The sequence below is a fragment of the Ornithodoros turicata genome, chromosome 6, assembly GCF_037126465.1.
Source record: "Ornithodoros turicata isolate Travis chromosome 6, ASM3712646v1, whole genome shotgun sequence".
Classification (NCBI taxonomy): Eukaryota; Metazoa; Arthropoda; class Arachnida; order Ixodida; family Argasidae; genus Ornithodoros; species Ornithodoros turicata.
The window spans coordinates 63,919,116-63,941,343 of record NC_088206.1 but is presented as its reverse complement, the minus strand read 5'-3'; the positions used below and the strand labels follow the sequence as shown (position 1 = coordinate 63,941,343).

General features: G+C 44.3%; 3 protein-coding genes across 4 annotated transcripts in view; 1 reads left to right on the top strand and 2 right to left on the bottom strand.

Annotated features, from left to right (window-relative positions):
* Positions 1–1,661: 1,661 nt before the first annotated feature.
* On the bottom strand, positions 1,662–14,616 carry LOC135397005 (uncharacterized). The gene is made up of 14 exons (XM_064628290.1): positions 14,353–14,616; positions 13,963–14,069; positions 13,790–13,875; positions 13,428–13,720; positions 11,844–12,172; positions 10,932–11,031; positions 10,760–10,862; positions 7,816–7,939; positions 5,747–5,807; positions 5,088–5,258; positions 4,896–4,976; positions 4,723–4,811; positions 3,326–3,511; positions 1,662–3,216 (listed from the first exon to the last, which is right to left on the bottom strand). The coding sequence occupies exons 1-14, from the start codon at positions 14,383–14,385 to the stop codon at positions 3,147–3,149; spliced, it is 1,833 nt and encodes a 610-aa protein (XP_064484360.1). The 5' UTR covers positions 14,386–14,616; the 3' UTR covers positions 1,662–3,146.
* Positions 14,617–14,802: 186 nt separating this feature from the next.
* Positions 14,803–18,196, top strand: LOC135398152 (uncharacterized). The gene is made up of 10 exons (XM_064629587.1): positions 14,803–15,042; positions 15,117–15,257; positions 15,364–15,419; positions 15,539–15,624; positions 15,700–15,800; positions 15,888–15,909; positions 16,008–16,196; positions 16,257–16,464; positions 16,541–17,087; positions 17,761–18,196. The coding sequence occupies exons 1-10, from the start codon at positions 14,880–14,882 to the stop codon at positions 17,886–17,888; spliced, it is 1,641 nt and encodes a 546-aa protein (XP_064485657.1). The 5' UTR covers positions 14,803–14,879; the 3' UTR covers positions 17,889–18,196.
* Positions 18,197–21,417: 3,221 nt separating this feature from the next.
* Positions 21,418–22,228, bottom strand: part of LOC135397002 (protein FAM98A-like) — a 40,528-nt gene continuing 39,717 nt past the window's right edge. For both annotated transcript variants that reach the window (XM_064628286.1, XM_064628285.1), the window contains exon 10: positions 21,418–21,863. In XM_064628286.1, the coding sequence (XP_064484356.1) occupies positions 21,550–21,863 (314 nt within the window). In that variant the 3' untranslated portion in view covers positions 21,418–21,549. The remainder of the gene's footprint in view (positions 21,864–22,228) is intronic.

The window sequence follows — 22,228 nt, the reverse complement described above, 5'->3', positions numbered from 1 at the left end:
TCGAATGAGGGGCAAGAAGTACCCGACGCTTCGGAAGACTACGTAAGACTGTGCAAGTAGATAGGGAAATTGCAATTGCCGTTGCGCAGCATTTATCAAACGTATGACGGCATGTACAATGCAAACTATATGCAACATCAAAAAGGTTGCATACGCAGAGCAAATCGCTCCAGAAGCAATTTTGCCCGTGCTCTCGCAATGGACTCGCATAAATCATGCTTGATGGTTACATGATGTATCCTGGTTACACCGTAGGTGGGCATTTTGATGAAACCTCACTCACCCTCACGGGCACATGCCCTGACTCGCCCTCATGAGCACATGCCCTCACGGCCCTCACAGACACATGCCCTCAATCCCCCTCACCAGCACAGGCCCTCACTCGCCCTCACCCTCAAGGCCTTCACAGACACATGCCCTCAATCGCCCTCACAGACACATGCCCTCAATCGCCCTCACGAGCACAGGACCTCACTCGCCCTCACCCTCATGGCACTCACAAACACAAGCCCTGAGGGTCTTACGCTCATAAGGTCTCCTGTGAGTGCACTCATGAGGTCTGAGGGGTGCCAGGTCTCTGTGAGTGAAGTCACTGGTGAGGCCTGAGGTATGAGAGGTCAGTATGAGGGCATTAAGAAATGAGGTCAAGTGACGCATACCAGACGTGCGCAAATTAAATTATGAACATTGATGATATGGTTCCAGCGACCCAACTACAGGCAGGGTGCACTTTAAAGGGCTAGTGTGCACGTTTTTACCAATTTCATCTATGTTTGTTGTGGTTTGTTGCTTTCGGCCCGCTGCGACCGGGCAGGACCGATAACCTTTCTTCCTGGTGAATGGTTTGCTGTTGGGTAATTTTTTCCCCATGCACCAGGTGTACACTGGTGGCGTTTATACACAGATAAATATGCGTAATACTCTGTGCAAGTTGAACTTCTGCGCAGGAGAGGGGAAAATGGGCTGAGAAATCACGTGGGCAGCGTTCCTCCACTCACCGGTCGGCGCGGAGTAACCAACGTGCTCAATGTTGTGGCTACTTCGTTGCTTCCTTCCAACGTGAACCTACCCACGTGGGACCTCCGCATCCAGTTTGTTGTGCTAGGGGGGCAGCCAATCATGTGCCGCGCTGGGTTACGTCAGAGGTTGAGGGAAAGGGGGGGAACTAAGGAGCTGCGCGGAAGCGTGACCTACTTGCATAGCCTATTCATTGCCATTGTTAGGTTTCTTTTCCTGCTATCCATCCAGTACAGCCCTTTTCATTCCACGTCAACTCTTTCCTTCCTCCGGGTAAATAAACTTGACTTAGGGGATCGACGACCCCTTTTCGAAATATATATAGCCCCCTATAGCACCCTTATGAGCGTAGGTCTGCTTGCACATACTTGTGTTTACCCTCTCGCTAGCTGGAGTCCCAACTTACCAGCTTCGTGGACTTCGAGAAGGTGTCAACGAATCAGGCAGTCAACCGGGGAAAGTATCTCCACACAAAACCGTGGCTTTCTGGGACTTACAAGGTAATCGGTACCTTCTCATAGGGAAAGGGGCCGGCAGCCGACATCAAATGCTAACTATCCCCTCCCCTCATATAAATGCATCATTCAGGCTTTTGTCCGTCAACCCTTCTACACATGCAGATGAAACACACAAGGAGAGCAACGTATTCCTAAAAATCTGTAATGGATCTTTGACACCGTTTAGCACCACACAGTGTTTCGTCGTGCGTGTTGATACTGGTGTATTCTATAAAAAAAAAGAAAAACTCCCTTCAAAAGCACTATGGCAGTTAAAAAAAAAAAAATATATGGGACATTAAAAGCTACACATACATTTGCAAACCATAGATAGGTAAAGCACATAATTTCAGCATCAAACATCAAATGCAGGCATTTCAGATGTACATTACAAACAGGCACTAACCATATAGATATCACAGTTGATAATGTCAAGGACAAGTCTTCCTCCAATAGGAGGGCTACACCTTAACAAAGTAAATGGCATGGGCACTACAGAAACAGAAAAGCATGCTGATATAGGCACAATGTGTTTTTTGCTCAACACAGCTGCCTGAGGCTGCCATAATCGTGTGTGCATTAGTAATGTGTTAGCTCAACACCAACAGTAAATGCTAAACATACGTGCTATATCACCAAAGGCAAGGCACAGCAAATGAGGTATGTAACATGTATTGCAATGCTATATTCAAAATTGCAAAAACTATGAAACCAAAGTGCATGTACAAATGCACTGTAGTTCCCGTAAGAGGCTTCTAAAAAAATATACAACAATTCTATCATTATTGCACCATGCCTAAAGTTCGCAGGAGGAAAATGTTTGGTCCCACAATACTGAAAATCCACCATTAATTGGAAAATATTGTCAATTTTTATATTGATTGTCACAGTGATATGGTACTGGTCATTTTGAAACAATTCGCACTACAAAGCCATCGTGGCACTAATACTGAGCATGGCCTGTTCATCTGCTGGAAAAAAAAAGAAAAAAAAAAGAAAGAAAACTAATCAATTCTGTACACTATTCTGACAAAATCTATATCTGAGTTGCTCGCATAAATAAATAGGCACGTTTGTACTACAGTTTGTATGAGCTCTATGTCTGTGTATTGCACTGAGAATCTTTTTAGTGCTGTGCTCCCTAGAACAAAAATAAGGCAACTGCACAGAAAAGAAGTCTTGAGGGAAGAGTAGTGCAGTCGAGAGGGGCAGTCGCCTTGAATCAGAACCTCCCGTTGTGTTTTCGTGCATTACCAAAGTGTCAGTAAAGCTGCAGCCCAATGTGATAACGGTCAAGCTTCCACACAGCAAACTCTTGCAACTAACAAGCTTTCGTTATAACTAGCTTACAACACACATAATCTCATCGTGCTTAGGAACTAGTCCGTTCTGTGGAAACACATCCACATAAGCAGTCTGGCTTGTAGAGATTGTTGCAATAGGCCTACTAGAAACCGTAAGGGCACAAATTTTTCGTTGCAGCACCTTTCAATGTTGCTGAGTCACTGAATTGCTACGCATTGCACTGATGTGCAGTGCCATGTAGCCAGCCCAAACTGCTGACCTTGAAAGTTGGCACCTGTCTATGTCACAGCCACCAGATGCTGCCACTAATTTGCTATGTTCCAATCATTATGCTTGAGAGCAATCACTTGTGATGCCATTGATTCGTTTCTGAAAGTTGTGGATCATCTCTTCCAACCTGTGATGCAATAAATAGTACTGTTAAATTGTTCTAAGGTGACACTACTTGAGAAGTGTCAAAAACAAAGCTATTTCTTTCTTTGCCGCTCAAATCACTCAACACTCACTTCTGGCATTTGATCTCCGCATTCTGCCTGGACAGTATCTCAGTCTCGAGCCTGCTGCCGATGCGTTCGATTTCGTCCCTCAACTCTTTCAGACTGTCCTTCTCCACAAAGTTCTCCCTGATCCCAATGAAGTCTGTCTGAGCTTCATTCGATATCCTCGGAGCTTCTTCGGTCCTTTCCGATCCGCTAGGTCGAGAAGACATACCCGGAACATTAATCAAAAGTGACCTCTTGTGACCTCGTGGTAGACTAAGTTTGCCACCACAGTTTATGGGTTAAAGGGAGGGTCGCATCCTTTCCAGTCGATTTCAAAATATTTTTAAGGCCCTCGCTTTCTTGCTGCAGCAAATCTTACGTTCATGCAATTGTCTACGGCAAGTAGTTGCAAGGTTGACAGAGTTATATGAATACAAAATCTTTATTAGCTTGCATGGCATAGAAGTAACGTGTCTACAAATTCAAAGTACCGTTGTAGCTAAACATGACATGGTACTTAGACACCAGTGGTGTTTTAACACTAGCACAACATAGTTAACACTGTAGCGGCAGAAAAACAATTGGGCACTTTCGTAGAATTGCTCAGTACCATCCTAACCTTTACAACCTTGTTTTCCGAAGTGGGAATGTTTAGCCATAGCACACTTCACTGTGAGGAACGCACGAGATGGGTTATCACTGATGAGAGCAAAAACAGTTGTAAAGACAGGATGATTGCGAGCTTAATCAGTGTTGCCAACGTGAGATGCATGGTACACGTTTATTTTCCTCTCAGTTAGGTGGTGCAGGAAAGGAAGTTACGAGCCGTAGGTACACCGATCTCCAGCACCAAAGCTTTTTTCCGCAGATGAGATTCGTAGTTCCGTGAAATTCTGTACAAACCCCCAAATTCTGCGATACATCCTTAATAATGTGATAGTTCCGCGAATCCTCGCGGAAAAGTATGGGCCTTAGTTATTTTATTCCTTGTGAACCACTAACCACAGTATCGAAAATCTCACGCGAAAGAGTGGCGTAGTTTTGACGGTTAATCGACGGAATATGCGACAGGAGCAGACGCTGGATGTTGAGAGTACGCAGGCATTCCCTCACTGGAAAAGGGCTAAAACGTCACTCCCTGCATGGCCTTAGAAAAAGAGATGCCGGGATAGTGCTGGTGTTTGGACGGCACCTTTCTCCTCTGAGAGCCGCCCTCTCACTCGTCCTGTTAAGGAGCGACGCCAACGCTGACGTCATCGCTGCCGGAGCCTGGCCTTAAATTGGTTTTATTCAATATCTGAGGTCGGTGCCGAACATAGTGGTATTGGTTTCACAGAAGGGTTTCTGGATGCGACCCTCCTTTTAAGACACCTGGCAGTTTGCCGTTGGAGTGCCCCTATAGATTCGGAAGAACTGCTTACCCATTGTGGGCTGTCCCCAGGCTCTCCTGCAGTTCCTGAAGTTTGCCGAGCGCTGCATTCCTCTCTTGTGTTACCTGCTGCAAGGTGTCCTGCATTTATTGAAAGAGAGAGAGAGAGCTTATATTGCACATCATGCAACGTTAAACTTCCAATACAAATGGCGCACAACTCACAACAACGGTGGGCGTCCAACTTTCTGACTTCCAGATCACTTTCATGTGCATTTCTTGTAATTCTTTCTCCAGTACCTTTACCTGGAATGCAACAATGGCCAAATCGTAACAGAAAACGAACTGTACGTGCCCATATCCATCCGGCACATGAAAATAATTCTGCAACATCTGCAAGTTTTAGAAAAGTCGTACCCTCTCCAAGGCAAGGTCTCTCTCTGCCTGCAGGGCGCGAACATCACTGCGATGCCTCCTGCTGCGACGTTCCTTCAAATGATTAACGGTGGTCAGAAGCGTGTCGCGGTGCCGCTGTAACTTGGCCGGTCTTCTTGTGCTGTCGATGCCGTGCAAGATTTTATCCAGTCCCTAACGCAAAAAATAGTGCTAGTTCAGAATGACTTAAGCCATTTAAATGCTGTATGCAAAACTGCAAAAACCATGAAACCAAAGTGCATATATGAATGCAATGTAGTTCCTATAGGAGGTTTCGTAACAACTACGGTTTTAATAATGAAGTGAAGGGGATCCGAATTTTCAGGTGGAAAAAATCTCGCATTTTAGACTAATACAACGTGCGGAACAGCCATGCTGACTATACGGTGCTGAACGTTCTCCATTGCCCATATTAGTGGCTCAACTGGCACTTTGCCAAGTTAATTTTCAGGGGGGTTTCAGGTTTTACCCTAGCTGACAACGATGCAAATCAGGGGTGTAACATGGGCTCCACCAGGTTTGACTCTACAACGCAAGGCCCTATCCATAATCGTTCTGTGAAGTCGGAGCTGTTACCAGGTACCTGTCACTCAGACTATATATAGTTCCATAAATCTCTGTCTCAAATATACACAACTCACACTGAGAGCCACTGTATCATCCGTACTGTCATCACTGGATGTACTGTCTGATGCGTCATACCTGAAGACAAGAAAGTACACCATGTTAATGACAGACCCACAATTCACAACATTAAACACAAGACACGCATAAAAAAAAAAAGCCTATCCCTTTCTTCATCACTGTTCGATGAAGCCCCATTCACGAGACACTCGCCTTCAGTTTCCGAGTGCATGGCTTGTAAAACCGGCACTCAGCATCGACTGTTGCTTTGGTGATACAAGAGAGAGTGATTGGGGAATGCAGTAGCAGACCAATCTATTGTTGAAAGCGGGAAACGGCAGTCCTCTGACATCTAATCTCTGCATTCTCCCTACAGGGAGGGGTCTTTGATGACAAACTTATACTTATCCATTTTGAGGAAGAGATTACATTTGTATTAAAACCTGCAACCCACAAGAACTATACCGAGAATTTTTCAATAAAGCTACAGGTCATGTTTCAAAAGCTCTAACTTCATCAGTGTGAGACAAGTGTGTCAATAATAAGTTCGGGTATCAGAACGTGCGACAGTTACATGTAATGGCATCCACTAAACACACATGTGAAATGGTCAATAAATAGACCCTGAAGTTTTCGGGTTTTATTTTTTTCCAAATTCGGGGGGTAAAATTCAGGTCAATCACTTGATGTAGAAAATTCATGCAAATTTGGGCAGAAAAAATACCATCAGACTGAATTTGGGGATAAATCAGGCTCTATTGTCGAACAAACGTTCGTTGTACAGCCTATCCAGAGTATCAGACGTTGAGATCAACCGTGTATTTTGTGAAATATTAGTATGTCATTGCCATGAGGTGCCTAGCTTAGGTGCAGTTTTGCGGGTAGAAATCTGGTTTAACCCTAAACCGGTGAACCTCGATCCAGGGTACAAATTCGGGGAAAAATCGGGTTTAACCCTAAAACTTCAGGGTCTATCAATAAATGATTACAAAAAGACAGTATTACCCAGTCTCCTCGTGCTCATATGTCACCCAAATAATAGACTCTGCTGGCAGAAGCGTCAGCCATATTTTCAAAGCATGAAACAAGCATGTCAGGGGTGGCACATAGTATGAGGGGTGTTCAAGTCAAACCGGGAATTTTCATTTTTCGCAAAAGTAAAGTGAACTTACGGGCGAGAAATACGTTTTATTTTTCAACGTAATCTCCAGCTGCACTAATGCACTTGTCCCAGCGTTTCACGAGGGCTTGGATGCCAGCAGCGCAGAAATCCTTACCGGAGCGTAGCAGCCATGATCGGACCGCATTCTTGACCTCGTCGGCCCCCAAGGAACACCTTCAGTGGCCCGAAGAGATGGAAATCGCTGGGAGCGAGGTGTGGACTGTAAGGGGGATGTGGCAACAACTCCCAGCCAAGTTCCTGTAAGGTGCGTGTCGTAAGATGCGCGGTATGCGGGCGTGCATTGTCCTGTAAGAGGAGGACTCCTTTGGTGATGAGGCCCGGCCGCTTTTGCTTCAGCGTCTTATACACATCCCTGACAACCTTGCAGTAATGTGCACTATCGATGGTGGTACCACTGGGCAGAAAATCAACATGAACAAAGCCAGCCTTGTCCCAGAAAACCGTGGAAAAACGTTGGATGTTCTCAGGAACTCTGACACTGGGCTCTGAGCCGCCCCGGCCGGGATCGTCCTGCACTGATGTACGGCCGCCTCGGAACCGTTTGCACAACTCAAGCGCTTTGCTGCGGTTAAGTGTATCGTGGCCATACTGAGCCTGAAGTCTTCTGTGAATTTCAGATGACTTTGCGTCTTCATTCACGAGAAACTTCATGACAATTCGCTGTTCGATGTGCGCGCTCACCTCGTTGTCGTCGGCCATCTTGTCCAGCACGTGTCTTCTGTTTTGCACAAACTTTGGACCACCACGTGGTGAACGCGGAGGCCTGTTGCGTGTGAAAATGACGAAAAAGAAGTAGCGCGAGCCGTTTGTAGACTCAGGAGACAAAGTCCCGGTTTGACTTGAACGCCCCTCATATGTGTAATTATTTGCACATTTGTAGCAAGCCATAGCAACTATACCCACCACACATCCGCAACCCTGCGCATTTCTTTCTGGGCCTTGTCAAACCCATTATTGGCTGAGCGGAGGCGATTGTGCATAGCATCATCACGTTCCCTTTGAGCATAGTACACATCAGCCAGGAGGTCTACACAGAGAAAAAAATATGTCACAATGACAATTACTTCTTCAGTCACAAGCAAGACGACCTCAAAAGCTGTAACTTGGGACGCAAGTGATGAGTCATTTGAGAACTTCAACTGGCAGTAAACTACAGCCTATATTTATTGTATTTCTTTATATGCTGTTAGAAATCTTTTTTGCATTTGACAATCTGCATTTTGTGACACATTACTTGGCTCAAGTTTGGCATTTTATAAGATGTTTCAGAAATATAGGCCATCACCCTGGTACACATGAATACTTGGTACAACAGAATGGCCCAATGTGCCGTTGTCTGTTGTGGTTCACGTCTATACCTCATCCAATCAGGACAATACAAGCATAGGAAAATACCAGCAATGAATCAACTATAATCGCATAACGTCCTGAAGCACAATCAGGTGCCAGCACCCTCTTGTAACAGGCAGTAGTGAGATGAAAATGCTGACTTCAAAAACAGAGCCACATTCCAATCGACAGTCGCCAACCGATTTCCTAGATTCCAAAAAATTAAAAAACTGTTTATTTTTTGGAAAACACCAGTGGCATCAACAACTCTCCACAGAACCGACTTTCAGGTCCAGTCATTTTCTACCATTTCTTGGAGGAACAGTTACAATATTTTGTGCCATTTCTGCTCAAACTTGCTCAATAATTTGGAGCTTGTGACTCCAAACAAAATGAGTACCATGACTGATAGCATGTTTCAGATCTTGATATTTCGGGTAGCTTTCGCATGGTTGTGCAAACAGGGTACATACACAGACACCTGCGTGTAGATGGAGGCAGAGCGTTTCAGCATTACTTATAACGTACTTAATACTACTTATAATTATTATTTATACTTTCAGCATTTCAGTGGTGAAATGCTCCACTTCAGGACGTGTAACACCATTTTGGAACGTGAGCAATATAACTTAATACCTGATCCCTACGAAAAAGAAAGATGCCGTAATAGCTGCCATACTAATGCCGTAATAGAGCAATTAGCACAATGTCTATCTGTGCTATCCAGCAACATCCTCAGGTGCTTCAGCAACAAATACTGCTGCATGAACAGTACACGAACAAAATGACAAACTCGCAGTTACTGAACAATTATGAAACAATAGTTCGAGAGGAAGAATAGTTTAGATGGAGACCTCCAGCCACCATGGCAACTTTTACAGTATCCTCTACCTCAACGAAGCTATGCTCTCAGAAATTACCCATAAGTAGAGCCTGAAGTTTTCAGGAAATATCCCGGTAGTACAAATCATGCACATACAAATGTGCACTAAATTAATGCAAATTCGGGTGGAAAAACTTCCAGATGCTAAATGCGGGAAGGCCCAGTAACTCAAACTATCGGTACCGGTTTGGTACAAACGGTGATGCAACTGAATTTGCTGCCAAACAAGTTGGTCTGTATTCCAAGAGACGTCTCAGTGAAGACAATTTGCTAGGTAAAAATCGGGTTTCACTCTTAAGGGGGCAACCTTCAATTTGGGGAAGAATCTGGTTTAACCCTAAAACTTCAGGCTCTACTCTCTTTGGCTATTTTGAATACGGCACTGGAAGAACCAAGTTTCTGCCTCTGAACAAAGATTGGGACTGCTCGTCAATTGGGATGTTTTTACGTGTAGATGACATCGAACAGAGAGCAAACCACTTCCAGCCTTTCTTGTCTTATGCTACTCCCATGCAAGTGGAATATAGTAATTGTTGCATCATATTAGTCAGACTTTTGGTACTCTACTCGATACTCTTTGTTTTGTGTACTTGTACCCTATTTAAAATACATTTTATGGTATTTTCTACTCGATACTCTAATTACATATTTTGGATCTCCCTCTCAAACTTTCCGTGTCTGGTCTTTCCATTACCTCGCTTGTTCAGTGGAAACTTCTCGAGTCCCTTGGACTTGGCCTGGACATTGGCCCTTCTCGGAAGTCTCCGTTTAGAGATATTGCCCCGTGTGTACTAATCCTTGGCGAGTGAGGGTTCGTATAATGTGTGCCCTGACACGGTAACGCCCAACTCTGACCTCGCCGGGCAGGGACCTGCTAGAAGTTTGCTTTGTTCTGGGTCACATATACTTAGTTGAGTTATGTGGTATCTCCTTGCATCTTTTTGGGACTTGTGTTTAGATGACTCCTATCACACAGGGACAGCTTGCGTAGTACGCGGGGTATAGGTGATTCATGTCACATAGCGGCGACTTGACGCATTGACCAGTGACTTTTTGCGTTTAAGGATAAATAGTATCTTAATTGTATTTCAAATACTTATTGAAGTATTTCTTACTCTATCTTAGGTACTTTAATTTTCATGTATTTATACTTAGACCCTGAAGTTTTAGGGTTAAACCCGATTTTCCCCCGAATTTGCACCCCGAATCGAGGTTGACCGGTTTAGGGTTAAACCCGATTTCTACCCGCAAAACTGCACCTAAGCTAGGCACCTCACGGCAATGACATACTAATTTTTCACAAAATACACGGTTGATCTCAACGTCTGATACTCTGGATAGGCTGTACAACGAACGTTTGTTCGACAATAGAGCCCGATTTATCCCCAAATTCAGTCTGATGGTAATTTTTCCGCCCGAATTTGCACGAATTTTTTACATCAAGTCATTGACCTGAATTTTACCCCCCTGAATTTGGAAAAAAATAAAACCCGAAAACTTCAGGGTCTATTTATACTCTATCTTAATTACATTCTAACGTCAGTATTTATTATCTTGTTCTAAATACATTTTTGAGTATCTCATACATGTCTGATACTAGTAAACTGGTGTACAAAATGTGATGAGCAAACTCACCAGAAAAGTTTCCATTTGGGCCGGGTGGAGTGGGTTTCTCAGGATTTCGTACCCGCTTCATTAGTTCAAACTGCGACTGGAGGTGCCTCACTCGGGTCCACAGCTACATAGAGAAACAAACACCCATTTCAAACAAGAAGCTTCTACTTTGTAAGCCTACGAAATTTACCACCTTTGTGTTTATTTTCTTGAGTGCTTCCATCTCCTCCGGAGCAAAGCCACCCAAAGGTGGCTGAGGGTTGCAGGCATCAGCTTCAGTCCCAAAGTGTGGCCTGAAATTTACAGTGTCTGCTATGTAGGCAGCCTTTTAAAACAAAATCCATCTTTTAGATCTTGTAGGAAACAGTATATCTAGGGCTTTGAGAATAGTCAGATTTTTCTAGTACCGAAGTGAAGAATCATATACCGTAAAGTCTCGTTTTTTTTTTTTCATGGAACTATTTTTCGTACAGACAAAAAAAGAAAATCAAACATTTAAGTACTCGCAAATGGCGTATCCCACCGTAGATGAGTACTGTACGATATCCCGTCAGCATGGCACCGTCTTTAGCCTCGCACAAAGTGCAAAAGCCAGTAAGGTATTTGTACAAGATTAGTCACCATTGTAGCCTTTTTTCCTGGGGTGACTACTGAGAGTAGCAAACCAAAATAATTCCAGAGTGGAGGGTATAAAATAAAGCCAGTGCTGCTTCATACAAAGGTCTGTATGCATGTACGTACCATGTACATATAAACGTACATTTGCTGCATGTGTGTTCGGTTTTACCTATAACCATTCGCTTCGTTTATGTAACTATTTGCTTCGGTTCCAAAATTACTATCTACGCGGTCCTGAACATGTTCCTTGAGTATGAGGTAACAGAGAAAATACAACAGGATGAGACTTGTCCCTTCCTGCGCATTTTCTGTGTTCCTCCTCATATTCATGAAATATGTTGCCTACAAGTCTGTTGCGCCAGAGCACTTGCCTCCTACTCCCGTGTTCAAAGAAAGAATTGGTTGCGCTTCGAGGGATGGGACAAAAAGATAACACAAAATACAGTATCGGTGTATTTCATTATTACTCTCTTTTAAAGAAATTTACCTTTGAATCGGTTTCCGTCTACCTTCGCTCCAGTCAGTCATTGCAATATTTTCTTCCGCCATTTCGTCCAAGTGGATGACAGGATCACTGTGCGTCCTCCGCGGATGACCTGGGACGGATAGGTGGCTTGGAACAAACACCTGCCGCATGCCACAGTAACGTCTGGTGTGCGTATGCGAAGTGCCAGGAGTAACCCTGGAGCGTGACACTACGTCAGGAACATCGCGGTCCGTAACGGGAGACGGAGAGTTGTTGTACGGGGCTCCTCGAACTGCAGTTGGCGGGACCGACCGAGCAAACAGACCGTAGCTCGTAGAATTGTGAAGTGTCTGGAAGTTTCTTAATGTGAGTGCCACGGAAGCAGGCAAAATAACCACACGTAGAAACAACTAAGTAACATCCAGGATCGGCATCCTTAACATAATGTACTATTATATATTAGCAGTGGTGGCCAGTAGTTAAACTACCTGATTGTAGTTAAAAAGTAGTTATCAACTACTTGCAGAAAAATTAGTGGCAACTACTAGTTAAACTACTATTTCGAGTAGTTAACTACAGTAGTTAGGTTACTGCAGGCGCCAACTTCTCTCTGATCTTGCCGCAAGCTTTACGGCACGATTGTGCTTCCGACCTTTTCCTTGGTCTACTTGTTTGATGAGAACGGAGGTGCAGAGCAATTGTGCCGTGCGTGTGTACTAAATCTTCACTTTTATCACTGCTTGTGTCATATTTAGGTGTCCAAGAACACTATAGAATGAGATTGGTGTTGATGGACAACGTTAAGTAGTTATAGATGTAGTTAAAATACATCGCAGTAGTTAAAGAAGTAGTTTTAGCTACCTCCCCTGAAAAGTAGTTGAACTACTAGTTAAACTACTCCATCGTGAAGTAGTTAGTAGTTATAGTTAAACTACTGTAGAAGTAGTTAGTGGCCATCGCTGTATATTAGTATGCGTTATATGTATTTACTCACATATTTTGTTCCATCGCATAATTTGTGCGCTCCTAACCTCGCACGAAAAATGCTAAGACAATAAAAAATGGCGTAATTTGCACACCCATGACTCTCTGTGACCGTAGTGGTGGTTGTTCGCTTGCCACGTGGTTTTTGCAATACCGTGTGTGCTACCAAAGTTACTACGGCGCTTTTGTTTGACTTGCGTCCACATTCAAATGGTTGTCCACAGACGCAATAGGTGATACAATGATCTCCCAACAGCATCTCGCCTCATTTCCCTGGTAAAATGAGCACTAGTGGCCCTCTTTCTTTTTTTTTGCCTAGGACTGTAGTTTTGCCTCCCAACTGTCGCCAGTTGTGCGGTAGGTGGGTACTTCTTTCGCGTTTGTGCAATTCAATGATAACGCCAATACCGGCTCTACTGGGAGCCTGTATGACCAGCACACTAAAATTGTAGAATTTTGCATCGTTTGAATACCGTTACAAAGGTTGCCGTGCAATTTGCGCACCCCCAAATTCTCCGACGACTTTTGGGGCAGAAACAGTGCACAGATTATACAAGTAAATATGCTAATTTTCAGTGATGCTTTGAAATTAGTAAACCTTTAATGTGTTGAGGGCCTTACCTGCATGTTTGGCTTGTGTATATGTGACATAGACAGGGGTAGAGAATGAAAATCTCCTCTCTCATCATTGGGGGTGCTTGTGCCAATGCCTTCGAACGTATGGTTGCAGTTGAGCGACATGGGGGCCGCAGACCCTCCAAAGCTCGGAGGAGGCTCCAATATCCAGTGGACAGGGTCTGTTCTCGTGGTAGTGTTGCCGTCTGTGGTGTGGCCGTCGCCCCCACCGATCACGAAGTGTGACATTGTCTTCAGCGAAGCAGGTAAGTTGCGGAGATTTCCGGTAGACTCGGACCCTTGATAAAATTTTTTCCAAAATTAATATTGCGATAGACTGGAAATAAGAAAGTCAAAATATTGAATACCTTTTAATGATGAAACAGAGTGTCGACGCCTAGGGGGCTTAGCTGGTGGATTTCGTTTTTTGGATAAGCTGTCTGTAGATGATCCGCTGCAATGTGAAATAACATTCAGTAAGGTCATGCAGCCCTGCCAAACGCTTTACATGTATTTGTACAGTCTCAATAAAATTTACTACCTCAAACTAGCGTCGTCTGCTGTAGACTCTGGTGTTTGCAAACTAGAACGTGCTGTGGTTTTGGTATCACGGCAAATCTCCATTGGGCCTAAGGTGGTCACGGCAGCCTAAAACAGCAGATGGAAATGCAACCATCTCGTCAAATGCGCTTCGCTTCATTGCTCAAATAAACTGTTTCAGTAGAACAGTAGAGCCCCGGAAGTTTGTGAGTGACACTTGACCACTGACTTGACTTATGAATTGATAGACTCGTGTCAGAGTGACATGTTATGGCAGTAACCCATTACAATATGCCCTCAGCACAATGCCTTGCAGGTAGAGCGTAGAACTTGAGTAGGAACATTCGCTGTAACGGCACAAATATCGCGGGAAAACGTGGAGTTCACGTACCTGCTTTCTAGGAAGCAGTTTTTTCCATTTCATTAGGCTGCTATGAGGTTACAACATTACTCCTAGATGCAATGCTCATAATGCATATAACAAATGTTCGTGAGCAGTGATAACACAGGAGAGGTTATAGATTCTTCAACCAACTCAACACAGGTGGTGGTAAAAGCGTAATTAAGGTTTAACTGACGCGGCCTACCCGACGAACAGCCACCAGCCAGCACCAAAACAAACAGCCCGAAGACGTCAAGTGGTCAAGTCATCCAGAGAACGAGGTTAACGAATCTGCTCATAAATACCTAAATTGCTTCAATTAGTTTAATGATGAGAACCAAATAATTCAATATTTTTATACTACAGATCACTGCCAACTTCTGAGCAAGCTAACTGTCATATCAAAATACGGGACTAAAATCAATCCTAAATGCTCATCCGTTTTGAAGGACTCCCATCGTCTGACAGGAAGACATCATTTACGGCGGCCATGTTGTTTACATTTTTCTTCGAAATGGTTTTGGCGTCGCTTAAAAATGTCGGTACATAAACAGATAACCGAATGTTTCAAGATGAAGAAGCCAAGGCCGTCACCGGCAAAGGACCCCGCTCGCAAGGACACAGTTACACCGAAACGTCGTGGTGCTAGGAAGAGACTAGCGCAGGGCCGTGCTCCGGGTGTCAAAACGACTTGTGGCGGTAAGTTCAAAGGAAACTATAATCGCATTCACTGGAGCTCTTTTCATCACACCTTTTCTGTCAATATGCCGCAGAGGACGCCATCGAAGAGAATGCTCGAGAATGTGAAGTTGATTACAGTGCACGGGACCCTGACCTGTGGCTGTGCTCGCAAGACGTTCCCGTTTCAGACATTGGATGGGACTACAGTTCTCCACGAAATAAAGTTATGCAAGGTAATTGATCATTACAAATGCGGCTTTGAGGTAGTGTGGCCTAAGGTCCAGTGTGACCGGTTATTTTTAGTACGAAGTTCACATTATATTTCTGTGATCGTTTCAGTGAAGAAACGGGATGAATCTGACTTGGCTAACGTAATGAAGCTTTTCAGACATGGGGTAAGCATGTTTTACATTTACATGTTTCTCACACCGAAGGTGGCACTCGAAATGAACTGCCATTTCTGTTACCCATAATGCAGCTGTAGCAATGACCTGATTGTTTCTTCTTTTGACAGCCAGCTGAAAGTGAACCAAATAGTGGAGCCTGGGACATATTCAAAAATGATGTCATTCCTCCCGCGTCATCAACGAAAGCAGCAGGGCATGTTTCCATATGTATACGTTATAATGAAATGGTCCGTAACTTGCATGTTAGCTGACATGTTGGTATTTCCAGGGATGAAGCCAGAAAGAAACAGGAAAAAGCAGCTCCCAACCCAGAAGTTTTGTTTGAACGCATGCAAGGTTTACTGCAGCTCATTCAGGAAACCAAAAATGGTAAGAAAGGTACATTTTCTGTCACCTGCCATCTCTTATTCGGTGTGGGTTACCATCTTCTTGAATGAGGCCTTGCAATCTTTACAGGTGACTCTGATGTCACCGAGAGGTGTGTACATTTTCATTGCACATTAAGAATGAAACTCAAAAATAAGTCTCATCACATGTTTGGAAGAGATGTTATAGCTGATGTCAATTGTTCTACAGTTTGAAGCATAAAAACGGTGAAAATAAGCCAGAAGACACAACCGGTGCAAGGGTCGCGGCCAAAAATTGCTGCCGAGGCCTCCTTATAAATAGGGAGGACGACACGGATGGTGGAAGCTGGGCAGAAGGGGATGAGAGTATTCTAGTTGCTGCATCGCAGGAAGCTGAAATGGTGGGGTCACCCTTACGGTAAGTTAAATCTTACCCATGCAAATGGAGTGTGAAACGTTTCAAAATGTTGCCTCACAGGCCACCAAAAAAGATGGGTAGTATTGAAGAAGAAGGTGTGTCTTTGATGTTCGTATCTCCACTTCGACGTGGCACTAAGGCGAAGTCTCCCAGACTCCGCAAGTCACCGCGGATTCAATGCTTGACAGCTAACCGGAGGTCACCCATCCAGCGTCCAGTCGGTACCACGGTACTCGCATCCCCCGTCCCAAAAGCAACAGAAAGAACTGTAAATAGTGATTTAAAGATTGATGTCAAGTTAATTATGAAACTCTTTAATTTCTAAAGTTATTCATTATTTGCAGAAAACACCGAACCGGCAGCGCTGTAGGAATGCAGCAGAAAATACCAACCAGTCCTTCACAGATATTATGGATACCTTACTAACAAATGATGATGATGATAATCTGCTCGACTGGGTCTGTAGTACATATGAACAAGCTCTACAACAGCAGGATGCCAAAAAGGATATTGATAGTACCACCAACACCACCGCTGCATTGCCACAGCAAAACAGCAGTACTTCCCGGCAAGCAGCCTCGGCACCATTTACTGTTACAAATGCCACAAGATGTTCGGCCCGTCTCTCCGGGCAGGCTGAGAAAAGTGCAACTCCCACAGCCAGAAATGGGGGTCCACGGGGCAAGCCAGGCCAGACCACTTCGAAGCAATCGGTGATTAATCAGAATGCGAAGAAAGTGGATTCCCACCAGAAGTCGAGATTGGAGAATGGTGCTCGCAGTACGATCTTGAAAGCTGCTTCTCCACTTTCGAGGAGTGGAGCTGGTTGGGAAGAAGATGACGACGACTTCACGACTCCAGATGTCATGTCGTGGCTAGAGAAGGTGGAATGTAAGTTGGATTACGACTTTTGGTGGTGTTATCTGGTGATATCTAGAACAGATGTGATCAAATTTGCTGTTTGTGTTGATAGGTTGAAGAATGTAATTAAGAAGGTTAGGTTTGAGTTCTGCTGCTGCTGGCTGCCATATTTCAGTCTTTCAATGTTTTTTCATGCTTCGATGCTTGCAGCTTGCGTTTACCAGTCTTCGTGTTCCGATGTCAGCATGGTTACTTTCCATGATCCTGTTACTGCTCAGTGGGCAGCTGTTACTAAATGCTTAAACTATTTTCATTATTATTATTAATAATATTAATAATAATGCTGCTGACACTGCAAACATCATCAATGCTTCATAATCTACTCAACGTGATAAAAAATGTGCCAAACCTGTGCTCCCAGAATCAACAGCGGCTGAACAATAGTTACCATTATCATCCGACAGCTTTTGACATTTGGATCACTGTCATTCATTTAGGTGGCTTGCTTTAGTTGATGTGATGTTCTGTAATACTTGTTATTGGTAATGCATAACCTTACCAATATTGCAAGATGGGGTTCTTGTTTTTCGGCACAAGTGGTAGACCTCGGAGTCTTATGATTGATGTAATTTCCTACATTTAAGTGAATTAGAATTTCTGTCTTGTTTTTCCTTGTGTGTACTAAGCATAGTTCCTTTTCTAGCACAAACTACTAAGAACAAATGTACTCCCGAAGAAATTGAGAGGAAGCGCCAAGAGGCACTGCTTCGACGGCAGCAGAGACACCAACAGCAGCAACACTGGAAGGGACGGTTGAGAACATCAAGGTGAACGCACGGAAATAATAAAGAATGAGGGACCAAACGCTGTTCCATGCAGAAACTGTGTCGGTGCCGATTGCTTGCATGTAGCACAAACCCAAGGACAAGAAATTGGACGCCTTCCACCGTGTTGTGTTTACTTCTCACAATGAACTCGTTGTGCTCTCGCTTTCTGCATTGCATCTGCTGTTGTGACCGCACAAAAATGGACATCGAACGCACCAGTGAAAAAAAAATATTCTGTTGGTTTTTTGTATTTGCTTTCTTTAATAAACAACAGGGTTATATTTTCCTAGAAAGGAAATAAGTTTTGTGCTTTTCGCAAAGCAGCTTTTTTGGACAAAAAGCTTTCAACTTGCAAGGACATGGAGAGCGTGTTAGTTTAGTGACGTAAACAAATGCAAGAACGACAGGCTGTCTGTCCGTCCCGTCCGTCTGTGTCATTCTTGCGCTTATTCATCATGTCAACTTCGAAATAGAAGTGATGTCACAAAACATACGTGGAATTATTAAACTGTTCTTGTGATCCGGCTGCGATAAGAAAGCTGACGAGTCATCTGTGTCGTTTTGCAAGTATAATGTATTCCAGTAACGCACTACGCGCGAATGAGTAAGCCTCATCATCTTCATCATTGCATGAATGGTGGCGCCGCTGTGGCGATCTTTAGAAGCGGGAAGAAGTTGGATGGTTTCACAATGTAAATTCAACCTGCACTGACCCAGCATAGAAAGAGAAACTACCTCGGCAGTCTTTTTTTTTTTTTCTAGGCTGATTCTTATGTTTGCGTGCGAAATAGAGCTCCTCTATTGCAAGTCGTCAGTGTCCTTCAGTTTTCATTGTTTGACTCACACTGCAAAAAAAAGTGTTTTCAGTTTTGGACCTATCGGTGCCCTATTACAGTGGCCGCTTTAATTATGCTGCGCAACTGTTTCAGAACCATTTGCTGCAACATGATTTAAAAGTTTTTCGTCTGCACGGGCATTTGGGAAAGGTGTGGGGCTCGAGACCGTTAACATATCAAAGAAATGCAAGGGCAGTATCGCCTTCATCATCCACCGCTTACCAGCGAATGATCGACAAAGGGGTCATGTACAATGCCACTACCCTAGTAGCACAAAACGTCTTGAAAACGTCGAAAAATGGACAAAAAACTAGTTTTTCCACTAGAAAACGTTTCGTTTTTGGTCTACGTAACGTTTTGTAACGTGGGATAACGTGACGCTCGCCATGCTTTCGCAGTATTTAATCCTCAGCGTAGTTTTGAAAACAAAGCAACCAGGTACAGCTCCAGTCAGCCTTAATATTAACACCGGAAAAAATATGTTCTCGTTCCCAAGCGCGATTACAGCAAACCTTAGGGCCATGAGAAAATCTTCATTGAACAAAATTATCGTGTTAGGTTAACGCAACAATTTTAACACTTAACATTCACTTCATCACTACATTAACATCACTCAACATTCCCCTGCACCCCCAGGGCAGCTGTTATCGCGCTCGGAAATGAGGCTGAATTTTTTGCAGCGTTATTATTAAGGTTGACAGGAGTGTACATGGTTGCTTTGTTTTCAAAACTGTGCTGAGGATTTTTTTTTTTTAATTATGTGTTGGCGCCGCGAAGCAATTGTGGCTATGAGCGGCGTACAGACGTGGACAGATGGAGAGAGGACAGCAGGAAGTAGTGGGGGTTAGTGTGCGTCCTGGGCCGACTTCAAGAGGAACTGTGCCGACATTTGTCCGGAAAGTCTTCGGAAAACCCAGGGAAAACCTCAGATAGCACAGCAGGTGACAGGATTCGAACCCGTGTCACCTCCCAGTCTCGGCGTGGAAAGCGATCATCCTAACCACTATGCCACTGGAGCTGGTATATGCTGAGGATTAAGTACTGCGAAAGAATGGCTCATAAAAGCTCGGTACAACTGAGGCCCAGGAACATTCGGACTCGGAATCCGAGCCCGCAGTTAAAATGACTCTGTGGCCAGATTTTGGCCAGAGTCGAGTTAACCGACGTTGATTGGAGCAACAATGATCTAAAAGAAATTATTATCTAACTCAGATACATTTCACCCCCATTGCAAACACTAATAGGGAGTGTTCAATGAAAACCCAAAAAGAATTGGATGCCTTGCAGATGGATACAAAATTGCAGACTGCCACATGCTGCAGGCATTAACGAGACCCATAAAATTGCATGTGCAGAAAACGTGGAGAACAGTATACACCTCATGCTTTGTGTAAAAAATATTACGCCTCAGAGACTGGTTTTCAGAGTACAATCAGCTAGAGCCCTGCACGGATGAGATTTTTGGCATCTGCATCCGACCCGCATCTGTGCACACGTTATCCGCATCCACAACATACACAACAGTTTACATCCGCATCCGATCCGCAAAATCCGCAAGTTTCGAAGGACGCGAAAAAGACCGCTGGAAGCATGGTGGTATAATTTCGGATGCCTCCATGCTGTTACGGAAGGACTCACGACGACAAGCAAAGGTAAACCTTTCAACAAACGCGATATGGAGAGACTTCTGGAACGCGTGGAACGCTAGCTCACCGGTGCTCGCGCGGTTCAAGACGCCAGAATGCCTTATCTCCCGTTTTGGCCGTTAATGGTGAAAGGTGAACCAGAGGATGCGGTCGCTGTCAGCGCGCAATACAAATAAATTGCTGGTGAAACAATTACAGCTCGCAGTATATCCGCTACCTATCGGCTGCCTTCGCACCTGCATCCGACCTCGAGCCATCTGCATCCTATCCACACACCGCAGAAAGTGCTAAATTTTCATCCGCTTCCATCCGCGGATGGTGCAGGGCTCTACAATCAGCATGGCGACTTCATTATTTAACTGCGCACATGTAACATGCAAGAGGCAGAAATGGACGTGTTCACATACGAATTTGCGTACAGTGACACAATACATAACGTTGCCCTGGATGTTGCAAAGACAGGTGGACATCTCAATGACCTTCGTGGAACTACTGGATCATGCAGACCCTTTTTTTTTTTTTTCTGTGGTGATAGGAGGCATACAAATTGGTCCGACCTTCTCCGTTACAATGTGTACCATAAAGTGGATCTTCAGCACCCTTCACAGGGTCAAGACGTGGCTTTCAACGACAAAAGAAAGTTGCCCGAAAACCTGTGTAACGGGTGTTCAGCATCTGGGTAAACAAAACTGTGTGTTTGGAAGTAACAGCTACCATAAACGAGTAGAACTGGAATAGAAAGATAATAATATTAATAATTGGGTGTTTACGTCACGAGACAACTGTGGGAATAGAAAGAGTGTCATTCAAGTCTCAAAATGGAGGATTGCAAGGTGGTGATGCGAGCTGATGAGGTTCACCAAACTGTCTTTCTGCTTCTGCTCCACATCTGCTTGCACTGCAGTGATATCAAGTACCCTGGTGCAGTCATGTTGCTGCCAGTATAACAGCACCAATACACAGAAAAAAACATTAAAACGTACACAAAAGTCTGAAAAATTCCTGACCTGTATACACGTTCGAGTGCCTGTATACCACATTATTCAATTCATGTTCATTGCATAGCACAGCTTTTATTACCTTTCAAAGCCAGACGCACGGACACACATACACTTACAGGCATTCATTGGAAACTTAAATTACTTCATTGTAGCCAAATACACACACTACCCTTCATCCTCCATCACCTCCTTCCACCTCTCCCCCCTCGTCCACCTCTCCCACCACCACCCCCTCTGTAACCTTCTTGCTGTACGTAGCCACCACCACTGCCAGAACTGTCTTGGTGGCCATGACCTCTCTGCTCCTGGCCATAGCCACCCCCTCCGTAGTTGCCTTGATAGTTAATCTGTCTTCCACCATAGCCTCCACCATCTCCTCTAGCTCCATATCCTCCCCCACCATCACCTCCTCTTCCCCCGTAGTCCTTGCGATTGTCCCATCCGGCTCCTTGAACGCGACCAGATGAGTATTGAGTTCCTCCTCCTCTTCCATGACCTGTAAAGTAAGTAAACTGTGTTCAAGTCATGTTCAACCAAGGAACAGCATGCCTAAAGGAGCATGGACAGCACCTCAAACTTACTTTTTTACAGCGCAAGATTAACATACGTAATACCTCCAGGAATTGTCACAAAATATTTCCTTCAGGAAGCACACATATCTTGAGAAAATTGGTTTACAAGGGTGCGCTCAGTGGCAGCAATCGGTGCGTTAAGTAGGCACCCTGAGGCAAGAGTGTTTCAGACTCCACTCACTTAACGCGACACAAGCGCCACTTATGCACCCAGGAGTGCGAGACTCCACTTTTCGCGCTCCCATTTCATTTGGGTGCATGGCAGCAGACGACAAGCACCTGGGCTAGT

Coding starts and splice junctions, on each gene's coding strand:
- LOC135397005 (XM_064628290.1), bottom strand. CDS start 14,385: ATGAAATGGAAAAAACTGCTTCCTAGAAAGCAG. Junction 12,173..13,427: donor TACACAAGCCAAACATGCAG/GTAAGGCCCTCA, acceptor AGAAACTTCCAG/ACACTTCACAATTCTACGAG. Junction 3,512..4,722: donor CTGGGGACAGCCCACAATGG/GTAAGCAGTTCT, acceptor TTCTCGACCTAG/CGGATCGGAAAGGACCGAAG.
- LOC135398152 (XM_064629587.1), top strand. CDS start 14,880: ATGTCGGTACATAAACAGATAACCGAATGTTTCAAGATGAAGAAGCCA. Junction 15,801..15,887: donor CATTCAGGAAACCAAAAATG/GTAAGAAAGGTA, acceptor CAATCTTTACAG/GTGACTCTGATGTCACCGAG. Junction 15,910..16,007: donor GACTCTGATGTCACCGAGAG/GTGTGTACATTT, acceptor ATTGTTCTACAG/TTTGAAGCATAAAAACGGTG.